This window comes from Glycine soja, chromosome 11 (genome assembly GCF_004193775.1).
Source record: "Glycine soja cultivar W05 chromosome 11, ASM419377v2, whole genome shotgun sequence".
Lineage (NCBI taxonomy): Eukaryota > Viridiplantae > Streptophyta > Magnoliopsida > Fabales > Fabaceae > Glycine > Glycine soja.
In genome coordinates this window covers 10,238,659-10,257,863 of record NC_041012.1, presented here as the reverse complement: position 1 = coordinate 10,257,863, position 19,205 = coordinate 10,238,659, and the positions used below count along the sequence as shown (strand labels likewise).

At 33.9% G+C, this 19,205-nt stretch overlaps 2 protein-coding genes and 1 non-coding gene across 3 annotated transcripts; 1 reads left to right on the top strand and 2 right to left on the bottom strand.

The window, feature by feature from the left end:
* Window positions 1-2,622: 2,622 nt before the first annotated feature.
* LOC114375820 (protein DETOXIFICATION 42-like) lies at window positions 2,623-9,408 on the bottom strand. Its single transcript, XM_028333683.1, has 4 exons — window positions 8,142-9,408; window positions 3,434-3,529; window positions 3,122-3,243; window positions 2,623-3,021 (listed from the first exon to the last, which is right to left on the bottom strand). The coding sequence occupies exons 1-4, from the start codon at window positions 8,256-8,258 to the stop codon at window positions 2,979-2,981; spliced, it is 378 nt and encodes a 125-aa protein (XP_028189484.1). The 5' UTR covers window positions 8,259-9,408; the 3' UTR covers window positions 2,623-2,978.
* Window positions 9,409-9,779: 371 nt separating this feature from the next.
* Window positions 9,780-13,615, bottom strand: LOC114375962 (dicarboxylate transporter 1, chloroplastic-like). The gene is made up of 3 exons (XM_028333840.1): window positions 12,328-13,615; window positions 11,183-11,404; window positions 9,780-10,528 (listed from the first exon to the last, which is right to left on the bottom strand). The coding sequence occupies exons 1-3, from the start codon at window positions 13,423-13,425 to the stop codon at window positions 10,166-10,168; spliced, it is 1,683 nt and encodes a 560-aa protein (XP_028189641.1). The 5' UTR covers window positions 13,426-13,615; the 3' UTR covers window positions 9,780-10,165.
* A 2,350-nt stretch (window positions 13,616-15,965) lies between these two features.
* TRNAS-GCU lies at window positions 15,966-16,047 on the top strand. The gene has a single exon. It is a non-coding gene; the product is annotated as a tRNA-Ser (tRNA).
* The last annotated feature ends 3,158 nt before the right edge of the window (window positions 16,048-19,205 follow it).

Below are 19,205 nucleotides of genomic sequence, written 5' to 3'. Positions count from 1 at the left end.
GACACCAATTTTTATTTGAAAGGGGATGTAAGCGGGAGATGTTCTACAACAGTCAAGGCACAACACTAAAATGCTGTATTAGCTGCTTTGGTTGTAAGTTAGTATTATTCAGAACAAATTTAAAAGCAATAGAGATAGAGAATAGTAGGACGAAGAGGAAAGCATATACTACCATGATATGAATATAAAAAATGATATACTCCTCTAAACAAGTTGTTGTGATTAGAATTTGAAGAATAAAATTAACGACTGGTAATATCCTGGAGTTGGCCGTAGACTAGCTTAACTTCATCATGGATATTGATCTCCCTTACTAAACAAAAATAAAACGTTGTTCTACCAACAGTTTTGGACATATATTTATCATTATCATTCCGTGACAAAGAGATGCACATGATAACCCAGCTGATATGCATACCCCCAAAAACCAAAAATTATTGTTGATATTTATGTTAGAATAATAACCAAGGTACTCACATAAACATAAAATTATTGCCCCATTTAGACAACATAAACCAGGAAATTAAATCAGAAGGAAAGTTCTACAGAAAATATTCAAGCAGTCGGAATGGGAAAGAAATGAATAAAGAACATTCACTAAACAGTATAAAATGTGACAAATCAATTATTACTTGTGTAGGTTGATGATGTTCACTGGTTCAACGGAAGGTCTGTGTCTGTCAAGTCAAAATGCAAATTCAGAAACAAAAATTGTGAGATGATAATAAGTAACGATTTTCGGTCAGATTATGACAAATGTAACAACATGGCACAAGTCTGTAAAAGGAAAATTATTGAATGTCAGAACCAACTGACAAACACGAAAAAGCATGGGTAGGATTCATAAACGTATGACATTCCATAATGACCAAGGTGGACCAATTTCAGCCCTAGGACCTTTATGTTGCATTCTTTTAATGTTGTTGGATCAGAGAAGGAAAAAAAAAGGTAACTCAGGTTGAATGAGTAGAATTAAACGTGTCTTGTAACTGTAAGTTGCAGATTTAAATCCTCAATCTCAGAATGAGGCAAGTGTAAGTCTTTTCTAAGTACCTTGAATCTAGAAAATTTCCCTGTCTCTACCGTCTCTTAACCCTAAAATTCATGTACCAAAAAAGAATCAGAGAAAAAAGCTAAATTAGAATCATTGCTAAGCATAAAAAAAGATTCTTTATTTTTTATATCGGCAAATTAATAAAATTACAGGTCCATGTGATCCAAACCCATGAAGGTCTTAGTTGTTATTATTAAGAATTTAAGATCTTCGCAGGAGTCTGTTAGCCCTGACTTCTCACAAGTAATTTTTTTTATTTTTTTTATGGTACTTCTCACAAGTAATCTATGTGGTATTTTCTTATCTTATAGTTGTATTATTTAAGTTATTCAATATATACGTATTGGATTCAACACAAAAAAATTACATATTCGATTTTATATATAACTAATATTTAGGATAAATATCTATTTTATATAACTAGAATCTATAGTAATTAAGTATTTTATTTTTTAATATATACATTATATTATATTAAAATATATAATAATTAAGTATTTATATATATAAATTATATTTTAAATTTATAATGAATTATTTAAACTGCGAAGTAAAAATATTTTTAACTATTGACAATTTCTTTAAAATAATTGAAATTTGATTTACAAATAGATATAAATTATGGTAAATTGAAAGGGACGGATAGTTAAGAAGATTAAGTGTGTAAATAAAGATAAAATAAATGTAATTTTAGATAATTGAAATAATATTTTTGACTAGTTACAATTTACAAAGTGTGTGAAATGCACATTAAAAAGGAGAAAAAAGAATATTAGAAAATATCAAATTGAGAGAATATTTTTATTTTTATAATATAGGAGTATATCATTTTAATTTGTTTTATTTTGAGTTAATTTATTTTAGAATAATAATGACTAAATGTACTCAAAATAAATCAAATTGTAACAATATTTGACTAAAGAATTAATGATTTCAATACTAATATAATATTTTTATTCTATATAAAAATAAAATATTATATTAGCATTAGAAAACATAAATCAAAATCAAAACAAAGATAAAAATAACAACTTAAAAAAGAAAAATCATGGGTGATTTAATTTGATAATTTAATAAACTATGGGAGTTAAAATTAATGTGTTTTATATTTAATAATTAATGTATATATAATAACAAAATTAATTATATGATATAAGTTGAGTCGGGTTGAATTTTAAAAAATAAAACCCATTATCCAACCTTTATATGATTGAGTCTTAATTGAGATTTGATTGGATTCGATTCGAATACTTAAAAATAAACCCAATATAATTGAATTAGGTTGGGTCGCGGGTTAGTCTGAACCCATAAACACCTCTAATTTAATTAATTAAGATGTCAATTAGATTGTTAAGCCTATCATATTACCAACCTTTTGAGAATTGACTTTCTAGAAGAACTTTGCTTAATATTAAAACAAATTCTTCATTACCTTATTAAAAATTTAAAATAACATCTTCCTGTATCTTACTATTAATTATATCTCTAATGAGAGAGGAATATAAAAAAAGTAAATAATAGAAAACTAATTAATAAAAAAATATAAATATAATTTCAATAAAACAAGAAATATTAATTACATTTATTAATTACTCACAATCTTAGGAACTTAAACGCTGCTTAATACAGAAAACATGGAACCTTTCGTTTTTCATGTTGGATCACCAACTTTCATTTTCATGCTGTCAATTTTTTAAATGATATTTTTTATGCACAGTTACAAACGTAGTATCGATCCCATATTCCATTTCTTTTGTGCATGTCAAAGCACAATTGTAGTTTTTTTTCCCCTTTTATTTTCTGTATATATTATGTAGCACTAGTATAGCATTTCTACCAATCCACCTGTCACAATGGAGTAGTAGACGCCACTGGAGATGGGGCCAAACAAATATCAAAGTCAGTTCTCACTGTCAGCTCCTAATTAGTAATTAAGCAGCTCCCACGGTCCTGATCTAGTTCCAATCCTGCATCAACGCAATTCATTGATCGACTTTAATTCATCAAAATTGTCAGAATAAGAAAACCATAAGGAAAAAAAAATACATGTGATTGATGAATTATTACCTCAAAAAGCCAACAATTGCTCTAAGATCCATATAGATGGTCATAGCAATCCAAGTTCCTATGAAACCGCTAGCAGATGATAAAATAAGTAGACAAATAATGCTGACAATTGCCACCGCATCCTGTTACAGTGAAGAAGGTCTTAATGAAGAAAATAAATTTCCACTTTCTATTGTTCTTTGGTTCATACTTGCTACAATATAATATCAAGCAATTTAACGAAGTTTGGTTATTGACCCTGCATTGTAGTGCATTCAAGGGAACAAAATATAAGGTATATAGTCTATTATAGAATGAAAGAAAAATACCCACCAAAGAAATGGCTGAATATGCAAAATCAGATGCCCCAAAGTTGATACCATCAAATACAAATGCCAAAGAGTTGAGGGATTGAGTAGCTGCTACAAACTGGTCAAAATAATCACTATGAATGTAAGTTCTATTGAGTTTAATCTAAATATAAGTAAGGGTATTGTTAGCAGTAGTTGGTTAGAGTGTTAGTTTTATACTGGTTTTTGTTTTCTGTTGTAACAATTTTTTGATAAAAGCACTATATAAAGGTGCATACCTGTAAGTGCTTGATAAGAAAATACACACAAATTTCATTGAAATATATTCTCTGTTTTGTGTGGGTGTGAAATGGTTTATTCTCCAACAAATTGGTATCATAGAGCTCTAAGGTTCAAGGGCCTGATTGAAGGTGCTGCAATGGCTTCCGCAACAAGCACTGGTGGATTCATACATGCATTACCAGTTCTTGATGGCAAGAACTATGATCAATGGATTGTGAGGGTGGAAGCGATTCTTGGCTTCCATGAGATTCTTGGCATTGTGAAGGAAGGAATCTCAGAGAAGGAGAAAGATGATGCTGCAATTATGAAGAAGAACTTCAAGGCAAAATGTCTTCTTCATCAGTGTGTTGATCTTGTTGTATTTGAGAAGATTGCAAAGGCTAGTACAGCCAAGGAGGCTTAGGAAATTCTGCAGAAGGCATTTGGAAATGCAGGAAAGACCAAGAAGGTGAAGTTGCAATCTTTAAGGAGGCAATATGAACTCCTTTCAATGAGTGATCAGGAAACAGTGACTGATTACTTCAACAGAATGCAGCTGTTGGTAAATTCAATGAAGACTTGTGGAGAATCATCATCAGATCAGATGATTGTTGAAAAGATCTTGAGAACTTTGTCTCCTCGATTTGATCACATTGTGGTAGCAGTTGAAGAATCGAAGGATCTTGAATGATTAAAGATAGAAGAACTACAAAATTCTCTTGAAGCCCATGAGCAGAGGTTGATTGAAAGGGAAAATTCAAGGGATTTGGATCAAGCAATGCAGACCCAGTTTACCAAGAATGATGGAAACAAGAAGAAATGGAAGAAAGGAAAAGGCATTGGCAAAGGGAATTGGTTCTCAAACAAAGAAAAGGATAAAATTGGAGATAAACCTGAATCCTCTAATAAAGGAGGAGGAGGAGGGAACTTGAATATTCAAAAAGGAAATAAATGTCAAGATAAAAGAAAGATTCAGTGTTATAACTGTGAGAAATAGGGGCCTTATGCCTTTGAATGTTGGCATGGAAAAGGAAAACAAAACAAGAATTCTGAAAAAAGGCAAATATAGCTCAAGATGAGGATTCAGAAGATGAACACCCTGTAATGTTAGTGGCAACTAGTGATAGCAACTCACATTCTGAGGCTTGGTATCTAGATATTGGTTGTTCTAACCACATGACAGGTCACAAGGAATGGCTTGGTGATTTTGATGAAAACAAAAGATCCAAGATCAGATTGGCGGATAGCAGAACTCTAAGTGCAGAAGGCACGAGGAACATTCTTATTCAGAGAAAGGATGGGAAAACAACACTCATTGAAAATGTGTTGTATGTTCCTGGGATGAGATGCAATCTGATAAGTGTAGGACAACTGGTGGAAAAGGGATTCTCTGTGTCAATGAAGGATGGAATGCTGGAATTGTTTGATCCTAATCTGAAGCTAGTCTTGAGATCTCCACTCTCAAGAAATAGAACCTTTCAAGCCAACATTAAGGCAACAAAAGTACAATGTTTAATGGCTACAAAGATCAACCAATTGAGCTGGCTTTGGCATCTCAGGTTTGGTCACTTAAATTTCAAAAGTTTGAATATGTTAGTAAATAATAATATGGTTATAGGTTTGCCAAAATTAAATGTACCAGAGAAGGTGTGTGATGTGTGTCTTATTGGCAAGCAACCAAGAAATTCCTTTAATTCCCATTTGCTAATGAGAGCTTCCAGTGTACTTGGTGTTATGCATTTTGATGTGTGTGGTCCTTTTGAGGTACCATCACTGGGTGGGAACAAGTACTTCACATCATTTGTAGATGAGCACAATAGAATGATGTGGTTATACTTGATCAAGGCAAAAGATGAGGTGTTCTCAACTTTCTAGATATTCAAGGTGATGACAGAGAAGCAAAGTGGACAAGCTTTGAAGGTTCTGAGGACAGATGAAGGTGGTGAATACACTTCCAAGGCATTCAACACCTACTGTGAGCAACATGGAATAATTCATGAGGTAACAACACCTTATACACCACAACACAATGGCTTGGTAGAACGAAGAAATAGAACTATCCTTGACATGGCAAGGAACATGCTGAAGCAGAAGAAGCTACCTAATTCATTTTGGGGAGAAGTTGTGAGCACAACAAATTATCTGTTGAACAGATGTCCTACTAAGAGATTGAAAGAGAAAGTCCTAGAAGATGTTTGGTTTGGAAGAAAGCCACTGGTTAGTCATCTCAAGATCTTTGGATCCCTATGCTACAAACACATTCCTAATGCTAAAAGTAGGAAATTGGAAAACAAAAGTGAACCAATGATATTGATAGGCTATCATGTTACTGGTGCCTATAGACTCTATAATCCACACAAGCAGAAGGTTGAGATCAATAGAGATGCATACTTCAATGAGGCAGAGGCATGGGACTGGAGCAGACAAAGGTGTGAAATCAGACCAATGATATCAACAATTGAAGAAGATCAGAATGAGGTTAGCACTGTAAACGTAGAAATAAATGCAGAGACAGAATCACCACAAAATCAAAGGCCACAAAGAAAGAGAAGATGCCAACTAGATACTCTGATTTTGAAATGGGAAGTGATATTGAGGTAACAAAAGAAGGAGAATTGGTTCACTTTGCATTACTAGCAGATGCAGAACCAATTAGTCATGAAGAAGCATTACAAGAATAGGTTTGGAAAAACGAAATGCTAGAAGAGTTGAATGCTATTGAAAAGAATAACACTTGGGAGCTAGCTTACCAATTAAGAAGAGAGCAATTGGTGTGAAGTGGGTGTTCAAGTTGAAACTGAATCCCAACGGCGCTGTTGCAAAGCATAAGGCAGGGCTTGTGGCAAGAGGCTTCCTTCAAAAACCTGGCATAGAATGTTCTAAGGTTTATGCACCAGTGGCAAGAATCGAGACTGTTAGACTAGTATTAGCAATGACTAACAACCACAATTGGGCACTGTTTCACATGGATGTAAAATCTGCTTTTCTGAATGGTCCATTAGAGGAATCTATTTTTGTGACTCAACCACCAGGCTTTGTGAAAGAAGGAATGGAAGACAAAGTGTACAGGCTTAACAAGACATTGTATGGCTTAAAGCAAGCTCCCAGGGCGTGGAATAGAAGGATTGACACATTCTTGATTCAGAGTGGATTCAAGAAATGTTCAGTTGAATATGGTGTTTATGTGAAGAAGGAGACAAGTGTGATTCTGATTTGCTTGTATGTAGACAAGTGTGATCTACTGGTAACAAGTAGTGATTTAAAGGATATTGAGTTCTTTAAGGCACAAATGATGCAGGAATTTGACATGACAAACCTTGGTACTCTAGCTTATTTCCTTGGGTTAGGATTTGTAACTACCTCAAAGAGAATTCTACTTCACTAGCAGAAGTATGCTACTGATGTATTGAAAAGATTTCATATGGCAGATTGCAATCCTGCAAATACTCCAGCAGAGATTAATACAAAATTGGAAATAGCAGCAGAAGAAGCGGTGGATCCAACCATGTATAAGCAACTAGTTGGCTCCTTGAGGTACCTATGTAACAATAGACCTGACCTTTCCTTTGTTGTTGGTTTAATCAGTAGGTTCATAAATAATCCAAAGAAGTCTCATTTGACGGCTGCCAAAAGAATTTTGAGGTATGTGAAGGGAACATTGGAATATGGTATTTTGTTTCCTAGAAAGACAGACCAGAGAACAATGGGGTATTCTGATTCAGATTGGCGTGGAGACAAAACAAATAGGAGAAGAACTATAGGATACTTATTCAAGTTTCTAGGTGCTCCAATTTCCTTGTGCTCTAAGAAGAAACCTGTGGTGGCCTTGTCTTCTTGTGAGGCTGAATATATAGCAGGCTCATATGCTGCTTGCCAAGCTATTTGGCTAGATTCATTACTAGATGAATTGAAGTTTGAAGCAAAGAAACCTATTAAATTGCTAATTGATAACAAGTCAACTATCAATTTAGCTAAAAATCCAGTCTTACATGGGAGAAGTAAGCACATTAAAACCAGATTCCATTTCCTAAGGGAGAAGTGAATAATGGAAAGTTTGAAATGGCATATTGTTCAACAGAAACTCAGCTAGCTGACATACTAACTAAGACAATTAGGCCTGACAGATTTGTAAAACTCAAAATAGAGTTGGGAGCTATATCTAGTAATGATTTGGATTAAGGGGGAGTGTTGAGTTTAATCCAAATATAAGTAAGGATATTGTTAGTAGTAGTTGGTTAGATTGTTAGTTTTATACTGGTTTCTGTTTTCTGTTGTAACAGTTTTTTGATAAAAACACTATATAAAGGTGCATATGTTTAAGTGCTTGATAAGAAAATACACACAAGTTTTATTGAAATATATTCTCTGTTCATATCTGTGTGTGAGTGTGAAAGGGTTTATTCTCCAACAAGTTCCACTGTTTCGAGAGTTAAAAAGATGATGTGGTGATTTGAAAATAAAAAGATTACCGGGATCTCAATTCTAATGAGGTGAAGGACATTAACATCTTTGGTAAATAGCTTAGCTCCAAAATGTAGTCCTGTTCCAAGAAGGAATGCAAGAGCCAACCCCAGAATCAAACTCATCTGCTGTATAATTGATTGTTAAATTACTACTAATCATACTCAGGATGCAGTTGCTTTGGCCTTTTTCATAGTCCTTGTTAGCAAATGCACCTGCAAGAATTGCCTGAAACAAGCATGATATTATCATAGAAGTTATGAATAATTAGAAGTGAATGGAGATGTAAAGTTGCCTTTCTTTTATTCCTAAAGAGTGGGAGGTTCTCAAAATCAATCAATAGATGAAGTTAAACAAAACTTTTGTCATACAAGCATACAGAATCCATATAGAGATTATTGATGCTTTATGCAATGCTTTGATATGAAACCTAAATGAATCAACACAGCAGGACTATTTCTGGACAATATGAATATATCTAGCATTCTAACCTACCCTGCAACAGCTAGGCCATCAGCAAGAAGGGACACTGCTAACCAAATCTGCAGACAGACTTGAAATGCAGCAAATGATGCTTCCAGTGTGACACAGAATGTTACAGCAATTACCCTTATTAATAATAGAAAGCCTAGATGACAAAAATGAAGAAGGAAAGCACAAATGTAGTGTCAAATGCTAATACTCAAATGTTAGGTGACCTAAATCCAAGGGAAACATTTTATAGTAGAAGGAAAGAAGAGCACGGTAGAAATTTTTGTAAGAAATTTTAGATGCATCAGAATATGTGATTAGTCAGCATAAAGAGAATTGAGATTGGGAAAAAATTATGCATGCTCTCATTTATTGTGTCATTGCAAGTCAATCATTCACTGCAACTCCAAACCGGAATTTTGTTCTATAAAATGTGGATGTTTGGATTGAAGTTAGAAATGTTGTGCATGCGTTCCAATGCAAATCCAACGAATAAAAATAAAATGAAAGCAAAACTAAGGATTTTCATCCTTTGGCAAAATTACATTTGCCTAAAAGTACTTTTTCACCTGAAAACTAAACATGCACTAAGTTGATTGAACTAGTAATCAATCTGTTTTGTTATCTTGAATATGAAGCTTTTAAGTCTTTCTTTCTATAATAAATTAAAAAATATAATTGAATACAAAAAATACATTGCATTCCCTTTTTGAAGCACATTTGGTCTGGGAAAATAAATCCTCACCATTTTTAAGAAATCGATGAAATCAGGTACCTAAATTCCCAGTTATGAATGCATTGATCCTTACTCAATTTATGTCAATAAATTTATGTAATTAACAATCAATAATATTTGATTTTTTAAATTTAAAAATATAAATATATATTACATATAATAATAATAATAATTTAATATAAATTAACAGGTCAACAAATTTAAATATTAAAATCCATGACTAATTCAAAATTCAATTGATTCAGTTTGGATCTAACCGAAACATAAATGATTTAGATCAATTCGAATTCGTGGGTGACCTACACCTACTTACACCCCTAAATAACATTGAAAACATGCTTACATTGCAACATTGATAAAAACATGTAACGAGGACAAGGTTATGAACGAAGTAAAACAAAGTGAAAAAGACTGAGTGCGAGCATTTGCTGACAGATAATGATAACCGCCAAATTTCAGTTATATGAATGCAATATCTAAAATTCACAATATTGCCATCCCGCACAAGAATCTAACACTTGCTCAGCAAAATTTATGTAAAAGCCCATTCAAGGCATACAACTGCAACATATCCTGAATGGCAGGATGTCCTTACATTTCATATATAAATAATAATGTAAATATTCTACCCGGGATCTAAAACGACCAACTGTATCCAGGCCCACCTAAATCTCCATCAAAACCTCCCGAAGATTATTATAGAAAGAATGGGAAAAAGAAAAGCAGATTGCTTCAACTGCTGGTAATAAGGAGGATTCATACACGAATGTATACAAAAATCTTAAATTAGAAATTCTGTGTAGGCAAATTTAAATAATTGGCCTCTTACCACAAGCCAATGAATTTCCACCAAACTCCTCCAAGTCCAAGCCAGATTATAATGTTAACAATACTAATGAGGAATCCGTAGCCCCACCATTTAGCAAGGGGAACATAGTTGGCACCGAAAAACACAGGAGCTGATCCAATTCCATAATGCGTAAGGCCACCCATAAGGTTGGAGAGGAAGGACAGCACTATGGCTCCAAAGAATGGCGGAGTCCCCAGAGCAGTGGCAACAGACAAAAATGCAGTAAACATGGCACCAATATGAGCAGCTCCACTTGCAAAGAAGTAATGAGAGTAAAAGTAGAGAAGGACTAGAATTCCAAAAGATAATTGCCATGATAGACCCAATCCACCGACAAACTGCATAAATAATGACATTAGCAAATCATTTCATTAAAATAATCAAGAAATATCATAGATTATTCTAATAATTTGTCAAAATATAAAATTTTATAAACACATGCATGTTGCACAATGCAAATTCTCCTCTGCTGAGCATTTTCAGGCACAAATCTGAAAGGTGCCCATGATACAAGGTATGCACGTAAAATATTATTATCTCAATTGAAGATCATTTCTTCAGTGGCAATTATCATGCTTTGACAATGAAGGTGACGTTCCAAAACTCAGAAGTATGAACAAAGCAGAGAAATGAAACAAGATGCATAATGAAGACTTTATTCCAAGAGATTACACAAGCAAACTGATCAATCATTACATACTAGAGGCAAGTATGTCCTATAATCATATGCAGTTGGTCAAAAGCTTGATTAGCTTCAGCATATTTCAAAACACAAAAAAGGTTACTGTGTTTGGTTGGTTTGGTCAAACGACTAAACCAATTTGATTATATAATCATAAAATGAGACTTATTGTTAAACAAAAAAACATGCATTCTCAATTTCACCCCAAAGAACAGATAAAAGTGTCAAGAGTTAAATATCAATTATCAGGAGCAGCATACTGAAAATTAGCTGGCGGATTAAGTGAGGAGATAGGAAACTGAAAAAATACCTTGACTACAGTTTGACTGAACCAAGAAATGAGACCATATTTGTTCAAATACCCAGCCATTGCTATGAGGGCAGCAAACCATGTGAGGGTATCCCAGGCAACTCCTTCAGCTAAGCACTCCTTCCATGTTACAACCCCAGTGACAAGAAGTACAGATAATCCAAGAATTGCAGCAGATACAGCATCAACATTAAGAAGCCCTCCAAATACCCAAAGTCCCACCTGGTGAGTGAGAGGGAATAGGTTACTAAGCAATCAAAGATTCTTAGCGTTTAAAGTACCACATACTATTCACCTTATTAAGACACAAGGCATACAACAATACAGCTACTACTAAATGATTATTTTCACAGACCAATAAGAAGCCGAAAGTAACCAGGGGACTCACAGCTAAACAAAATTAAAAATGGCATGATTACTCGTGATCAATGTTTGATATTTCCATTGACTTGGCTGAAAAGCAAATGCACATATGTCCTATGATCAGCCTACCACTGAAACTGAATGTTCAGCCGAACTAAGGACAGAAAACTATATAGCACAGATTAGAAACCAAAGCATGCTATCATATACAGCTAACATTAAGTTCAAAAAGTAAATACTAATAAAATTAGCAAAAGTTTGGAGGTAAGTGACCAAAGGAATTCCCAAAGACCAACTCTGCAACTAGATTAGCATTTTTTAAGAAGAGAACTCTAATCTGCAGTCACATTTCGAAAACTACATTTGAAATCCCAAGTGCTTCAAGAGTGACTGACAAGCTAAAGACTGTCAGAAACCAAATCAACATATTCATCCCATCACAAATAACAAACTTGTTACTGCTATCAAAGCCGTCCACAAACATAGCTCCAAGTTAGTTGATTCAATTTCACCCTATTGCACAATGCACTTTTAAGTGTAGTGTTTTAGTCCACAGTTCACAAACACACAACAGAGTAGATTCATATATTCTATTAATAAAACCACTTTTAAAACACATCACTCTCTTACTTCATGCAAAGTTATGTTCAATTTTGTCTTGTCCTAACTACAATATATGAAACACCCACATGTTACATTCTACAAATTACTACAAAACACTCCTCAGAACACCAATCCAGCTAAACTATGCAATTAAATTAGATTTGATTTGATTTGATTACCGTGAGAAACAAAGTAGCAGTCATGATCTTCTCATTGGTCGTCATGGGCCCCATCTTCTCCAACTTCTCCTTCGCAAGCTTAGGAGCATCAGGACTACTCTTCAATGTCGGCGGATATATAACATACAAAATCAACGGCACCAACACCAACGACGCCAAGCCAGGAACAATTGCGGCTTTAGCCCAATCCAACCACCCAATAGTTTGATTAATGGAATTCAGAGTAAGAGTCGCGCACAGCGGATTCGCCGCCATCGCCGTCAAGAACATCGCCGACGTAATGACGGAGGTCTGAAAGCACGTGAGCATGAGCCACGCCCCCAACCTGTGCTCCGTCCCGTCGCCGGCGTTGCTCCCGCAAGCCACGCACAGCGCCTTCACCAGCGGCAGGAAAATTCCCCCCGCCCTCGCCGACACCGAGGGAATCGCCGGCGCAAGAAGCGCCTCGCTGAAGACCAAGCTGTAACCTAACCCTAACGAGGAGCTGCCGAAGAGTTTAACGAATTGGTACGCGACGCGGTTTCCGAGGCCGGTTTTGATAAAACCCTTGGCGAAGAAGAAAGCGAGGGCGATGAGCCAGGGGATGGGATCGCCGAAGCCGGAGAATGCGGCGGCGAAGGGTAGCGTTTTGGTGAGAACGGAAACACCTAACCCTAATATTGCTACCGCTCCAAGAGGTAAGGGTTGTGTTATTATGCCGACGATTGTGCCTAAGAAAATCGCGAGCAGTTGCCACGCGTTGCGGTTCACGCCGGCGGGAACGGGTGAGAACCAGAGGATTACTCCCGTCGCGATGGAGGCTATTAGCGGCTTTATGGAAGCGCCTTGCCATGGCTGTACCGGCGCCGATGAAGGCGCCGGCGCCGGAGTGATGGAGGCTGCGGAGGCTCTGACGGTTAGAGAGGAGGGTTTTTGATTGAAAACTAGGCTTGGTTTTTTTAGTGAGAAATTTGGGAAGGAGGAAATTGAAGCGTTGAGGGTTGGTTTGAGTGAGGAGAGTGAAATGGAAGAGTGGCGGTTGGGTTTGAGGGTGGCGGCGGTGTTGCGGCGGAGGCGGAGGTAGGGGAGTGCGGTGGTGGTGAGTGCTACGGAGGCCATGGTGGGAGGGAGTTGGATCTGGTGATGTGGCGGTGTTTGGGATTAATAGAGTGACAGCATGTGATGTGATTTGATTGTGGGGCGTTGGATTTGGAGTGGACGGTGGAGATTGGGTGTGGAATATGCGGCTTTGTTTGTTGGTGAGGAATTGGTGGCTTGGGTGGGATATAGCTTTGTGATTGACGTCTGAGATGTCGATATCTCCGCCACAAGAAGTATTGAGATTTTAATTTTGTTCTGATCAGAGGGACACGTGGCGGGGTGTGAGTGGGTCATGGCCCACGTCGGATTTATGCTTTTGGATGAACACGTGGGGATGGAGATTGGAGACTATGGCATGGCTCCAGAAGAGAACATCAAGATCTTCCTTGCGTGTGAGTTAACGCTTTGGGCTTTTCGTTCGTCTAAAAGGGCAAAAAGTTTAGAACAAAAAAACCCAACAACCCTCAAACGTCACTATAAATACTACTACTAATAGTAGACATTGTTGGCTCTGAATCAAATAAAGGGACGGAATTGTGGTTCATCAGAAGAAGGACGGTATAAAAATATTAAGAGAAAAAATGATAAATGATGTAATCAAAAAAGAAGAAAAAGATAAAAGAAAAAACGTAGATGCATGAAAATCATAACTCTTTTTGTATAAACAAGATGATTTTTAACTTCTATTTTCTTTGAGAGAAATAAATAAAAATAAAATGGATATACCTTAAAACGTAGTACCATGAGAAGAAAAACACACAATGTTATATGCAAAATATATATATATATATATATATATATATATATATATATATATATATATATATATATATATATATATATATATATATGATACAAAGTTAAGACTTAAAGAAGAATAATAAAAAATAGAATGAAAATAAGATTTTAGATATGATTTAAAGATCACTAATGATATGATAAGAATAAGACTAGTGATACATGAAATATAAGATAAACATTTATTGTCTAATACTAGAAAGTCTTTTGGAAATAACATATATCTATTTAGATATTTTAGAAAGACATTTCTGAAAAAGAAGAAAAATACTTCCAAGGGGTGTTTCTCTTTAAGGCACAAGGGTGTAATGACAATTAAAATGTAAAAAGGGGAGAATAGAAGTGTAGTTAGAAATAATAGGGTGTGTAAATAGACAGTTCATATTATAGACATATCCATGGAAGAAATAATTGGGCCTTTGTCAAGCAGTATTGTGCATTTATATTCTCTATTCTATGCATCCCATACTTTTCATTGTATCTTGGAAAGTTTATTACATAATGCGAGTTTATATTTCAAAATATAATGAGAGGTGGAAGATGTAATAATGGGAGTGCAAGATACAATATCCCACCTTGTGAATGATTTACTGTTTTATTTATGTGTTCAATGTGAAAGACCCAAAAATTAACCATTGCTTCAACTTTGACTAGATTAATTTTTTTTCTTTAAATAAGTTTTATTATTTACTTTAATAGTTACTAGGTATCTCCTCACTAAAAAATAAAATAAATTCGTATTAAACTATAATTTTATATTCAATAATATGATTTAAGGTTGAAGATAGAAGATAGTCATCCATTTATATTCTATACATATCACTTGAACCTTTGAGAGTTATGGGACCAAAATTTTAATTTTACAATAGTCATTAATTTGATTTAATTATGTAACAATTTTCTTCCAACTTATTCTATGTAACTCTCATCATACCGACATAATAATAAAAAGTTAAAATGATGTTTGTAGTAGATTGTACAAAAAGACAACAAATGTGACATATGGACATAACAATATAAAATTTAGAGAAAAAATAAGCATTAATTCAAATAGTTCACACAATTAAATAGGCATCATCGCATTACTTTTTCATAAGAGATATCTTGGACGAGAAAGGAGTGAGAAGAAAAGAAAGAAAGAGAAAGAAAAATAAATCATATTGAAAAGAATAAATATTAATTATTAGATTTTATCATAAATTATTAATATTAATGTAGTTTTTTTTATAAAAAAAATCATATAATTTTTTTAAGTGTTCACAAATGACATTATATAATTACCTTGAATATATAATTGTATAATTTTTTTCCTTTCTCATATATATAGTAACGAACTAAATATATCTTTTTTTTACTAAGCAAAAATAAGTTTCATTAATTAACGGCACCAGTGATGCCAAACCCACAAACCAGTAAGTGAATTGCAAGTGCAAGAATTACAAAGAAACAAAAGCTTCCCCATTATAGTCAAGAGCCTTTGAAAATAAAAGGCTAAATACCCAACACTATCCAATTACGAATTCAACATCCCAATAAACATGTGCGCGCCCATATACATATATATATATATATATATATATATAAACATACCTATAAAAATATGATTCCTATTCTCTCTTATACGAAAAATTTTATATCAACTAAAACGCACTCTAAAATTCTTGAATTTCTAAAGCCACTTTCATAACTATTTAAAAGTTAGACTTTAGATTTAGAAATATAGGTTATAAAATAGTTACACTGCAAATATTTTTAACAAAGTCGCTTTGGCCGAGTGGTTAAGGCGTGTGCCTGCTAAGTACATGGGGTTTCCCCGCGAGAGTTCGAATCTCTCAGGCGACGTTATGGCTTTTTGTGAGCAATACATAAATCCATTCACATAGTTTACTAGTCAGCTGAATCCATTATTTTCATGATTACATCAACCTACTACACATCTTCTGCGTTACATAATTTTATACACACGTAGAATCTCTCTCTATTTTCATCACATACGTAGATGTGATGTCATATATATGGTCAATAAAATTATGTAAACCATTTTTTTTCCTGTAGTTTACATTGGGAAATTTTTGTTTGTGAGAAAAGAATTGTACAAAGTGGCACAAAAATGTCCTGTTCAAGTTTTTAACCAATCATTTTATATGCATTTTCACTCACCTATATATGGCAATTAGGTGTCTAATTGACTCTCACATTTTCATTGTTACTTTTATATTGTATAGTTCGTACAAAACAACAGTGCTATTTTATGTTAGATTTTGCTACAGAAACGTTTAATATGCTGTACTATACTTTTAACATTAAATTTATTAAACATTAATTTTTTTTATATATTTTTAACATAATAAATCCTTTTTCATTACATTTTTTCTTCTATTTCCTTACTCCAAATAGAAAACCATCTAGCATTTTCTTTTGTCTTTACATTTGGCTTCAAATTCAGACAGGACGAAGGTTCATGATTGCGAGTTTTTTTTCTTTTTTTGGTGTGTGCTAATATAATGGACCAAAGTTGCTTGAAAACAATGTCACGTTACCAACCTTAATATCTAGCAATTAAATGAAAAAAAGTCATGATTAATGTTACTTTACACTTTCGGACTATTCTCTCATCTTGCACAGGCAGCGCCATTGAATGTGTCTGGAGTCGTCACATCGACACTATAACACAAGTCTAATGCAATAATTACACAATAAAAACAGTGAGTGTAATTTTACAAGAGTTAGGAGTAGCGCAAAAATTTCACCCTCGTAACAGGTCCCAAATCCAAACAAAATCACTTTAGCATGCATTTATATTGTGACATTTGAGCAGGTTAGATGAAAATTTAAGTTATAATGTTTTAAAGCTGAAATGATCTTGTTAGCTTTATGCACAAATTAACTCCAAATCTGCGATGCCTAAATAAGACTCCAGCAGAATAACAACATCTAGCATGAAAGAAAATTGTACTTAAAAAGGAGTCTGTGGCTATATATATCCATGAGCTCAGACCGAGTATGGAATCAAAGTATCTCCCAGAGATAAAATGATTCTAGTTTTTAGTGGATATGTGCCCTTTGTTTCCAATCTTGGACTCATGATCACTTGGGAGTCTCTTTAGCCTGCATGTGTGCTGAAGGTTGTGGGATTATGTGCTTTTTGGGGTTGGTTTCTTATTCTTATTCTTATTTGATCTTATCACTTGAGACTCTCTTTGTCCTTTGTGTTAAAACTTGAGGGGTTATACTTATATATATTGGGTCTCTTGGTTTATAATGTGATATTTTTTATTTAAATTAATATAAAATATTTTTTATTCAGGAACTTAAAACTTTAGTTTTACTTGGTTTACTTTTAAGTCAACCTTTGACTTAGGAGCCTCATTGCCCTATGTACTTAATGATGAGGGGTTGTATGTCATCTGAAGTCAGCTTTTGATCCAACATCACATGGGAATCTCTTTGTCCTGTGTGTTTAAGATTAAGGAATTGTGTGCTCTTTGAGGTTAGTTTTTGACTCGACCTCATCACACCATCTGAAGATGTGGTTTCTATTGATCGTTAGAGGTGCCTAATCAACTTCCTTTACCATTACCATATTAATCCATGTATGGATTGCGAAGATCAAAGATTTGGATCATACTCTCATATTATAAAGAAAAATACCTTTGAAGAATTCACAATTTTTTATAGGTGTGACAAGCATATATAACCTAAGGTTGGCCTAGAATGTCCAATGCAGATAATGCATACTCGAATGCTTTGGATATGTGGCCTCGTATCTTGACCGAGAAAACCTATACTTAAACAAAATAAAATACGATTAATTTGTTCTTTCATTTTATTTTTCAGTTTCAATTTTCTTTTAAACTTAGAAAGTTTTATTTTGCATATGGTCTGTTAAAGCATTTATGTTAAACTAAATTAATCGTTTTGTCAGTTTTTTATACAGACAAAATTAATTTTGACCGAGTGACAAACGTCCATATAATTAACTAAATTAAATGGTAGTAATCATGATAAATATGGTATTTTAAACTTAAATAGTAGTAATCAATTTGAAAAAAATAAAAATATATTTTATTCTTTTTAGTTTCTTATTCCCTGCCGTAAGAAACTAAAATTTCCTTTTCTTAATTCTAAGTTAAAAAAAATCTAGGACCAATGTGGTTCGTTTACGGTACCGGGGGCTTTGTTCGTTATAATGATTGATTTTGAAAGTGTTTTAAGGTTAAAATAATTGTGAAACACACGTGATAATTATGGCATGGTGCGTTAATATTCCAATAGGAAATGATATCGTAAGGCACTACTCTCCCTTCCCTATCTCCCCGTCGGTAAGCCAACTTGTCATTTAAATAAGTTGCTTTAAATTCACTTCATCATGCTATTCGATACACAACAGCAAATTTCTCGTTGCACTGATTATTTCCCGTTACAATTACATTTAGCTATCTTCAAAAGTTGAAAACCAAAGCTGGAGTTATAATTACTATTTGAAATCTACAGCATATAGCTCAAACTAACTTTCATATTATCTGATGAAAACCCACAAACTAATTAAAAACTAATCCGACTAAAGTATCCATTAACCTCGATTCATTCATCACCGTGGTGGACATATATAGTTTTATAAACGCAAATCTGATTGTTACCTGCAAAATTCTAAGAGCAGAATCGATAATTCAGCATTGTGATCTTAATGACATTCAATTTGAATAAATTAAGGTTGACCGGTTGGGGGAAGCAATACAAGCTTATCATTATTTACATAGTGTTGTTTTGTACATCTCAGAGTAACTATATATTATATAAACAACGATGATGTTGGATATTTCGAATTTTAGTTGACTAAAAAGTGTCTAATTAAAATGATTAATAATACCGCACCATTCTGTCCATTCATTTCTGTCAAATCCAAACTTTTCTTTTATTTTCTTAATTTAATATTTAATCAATAATATCTACATGTTTGCTTTTCCTATCATTTCATACGAACTCTTTAATACTAATTA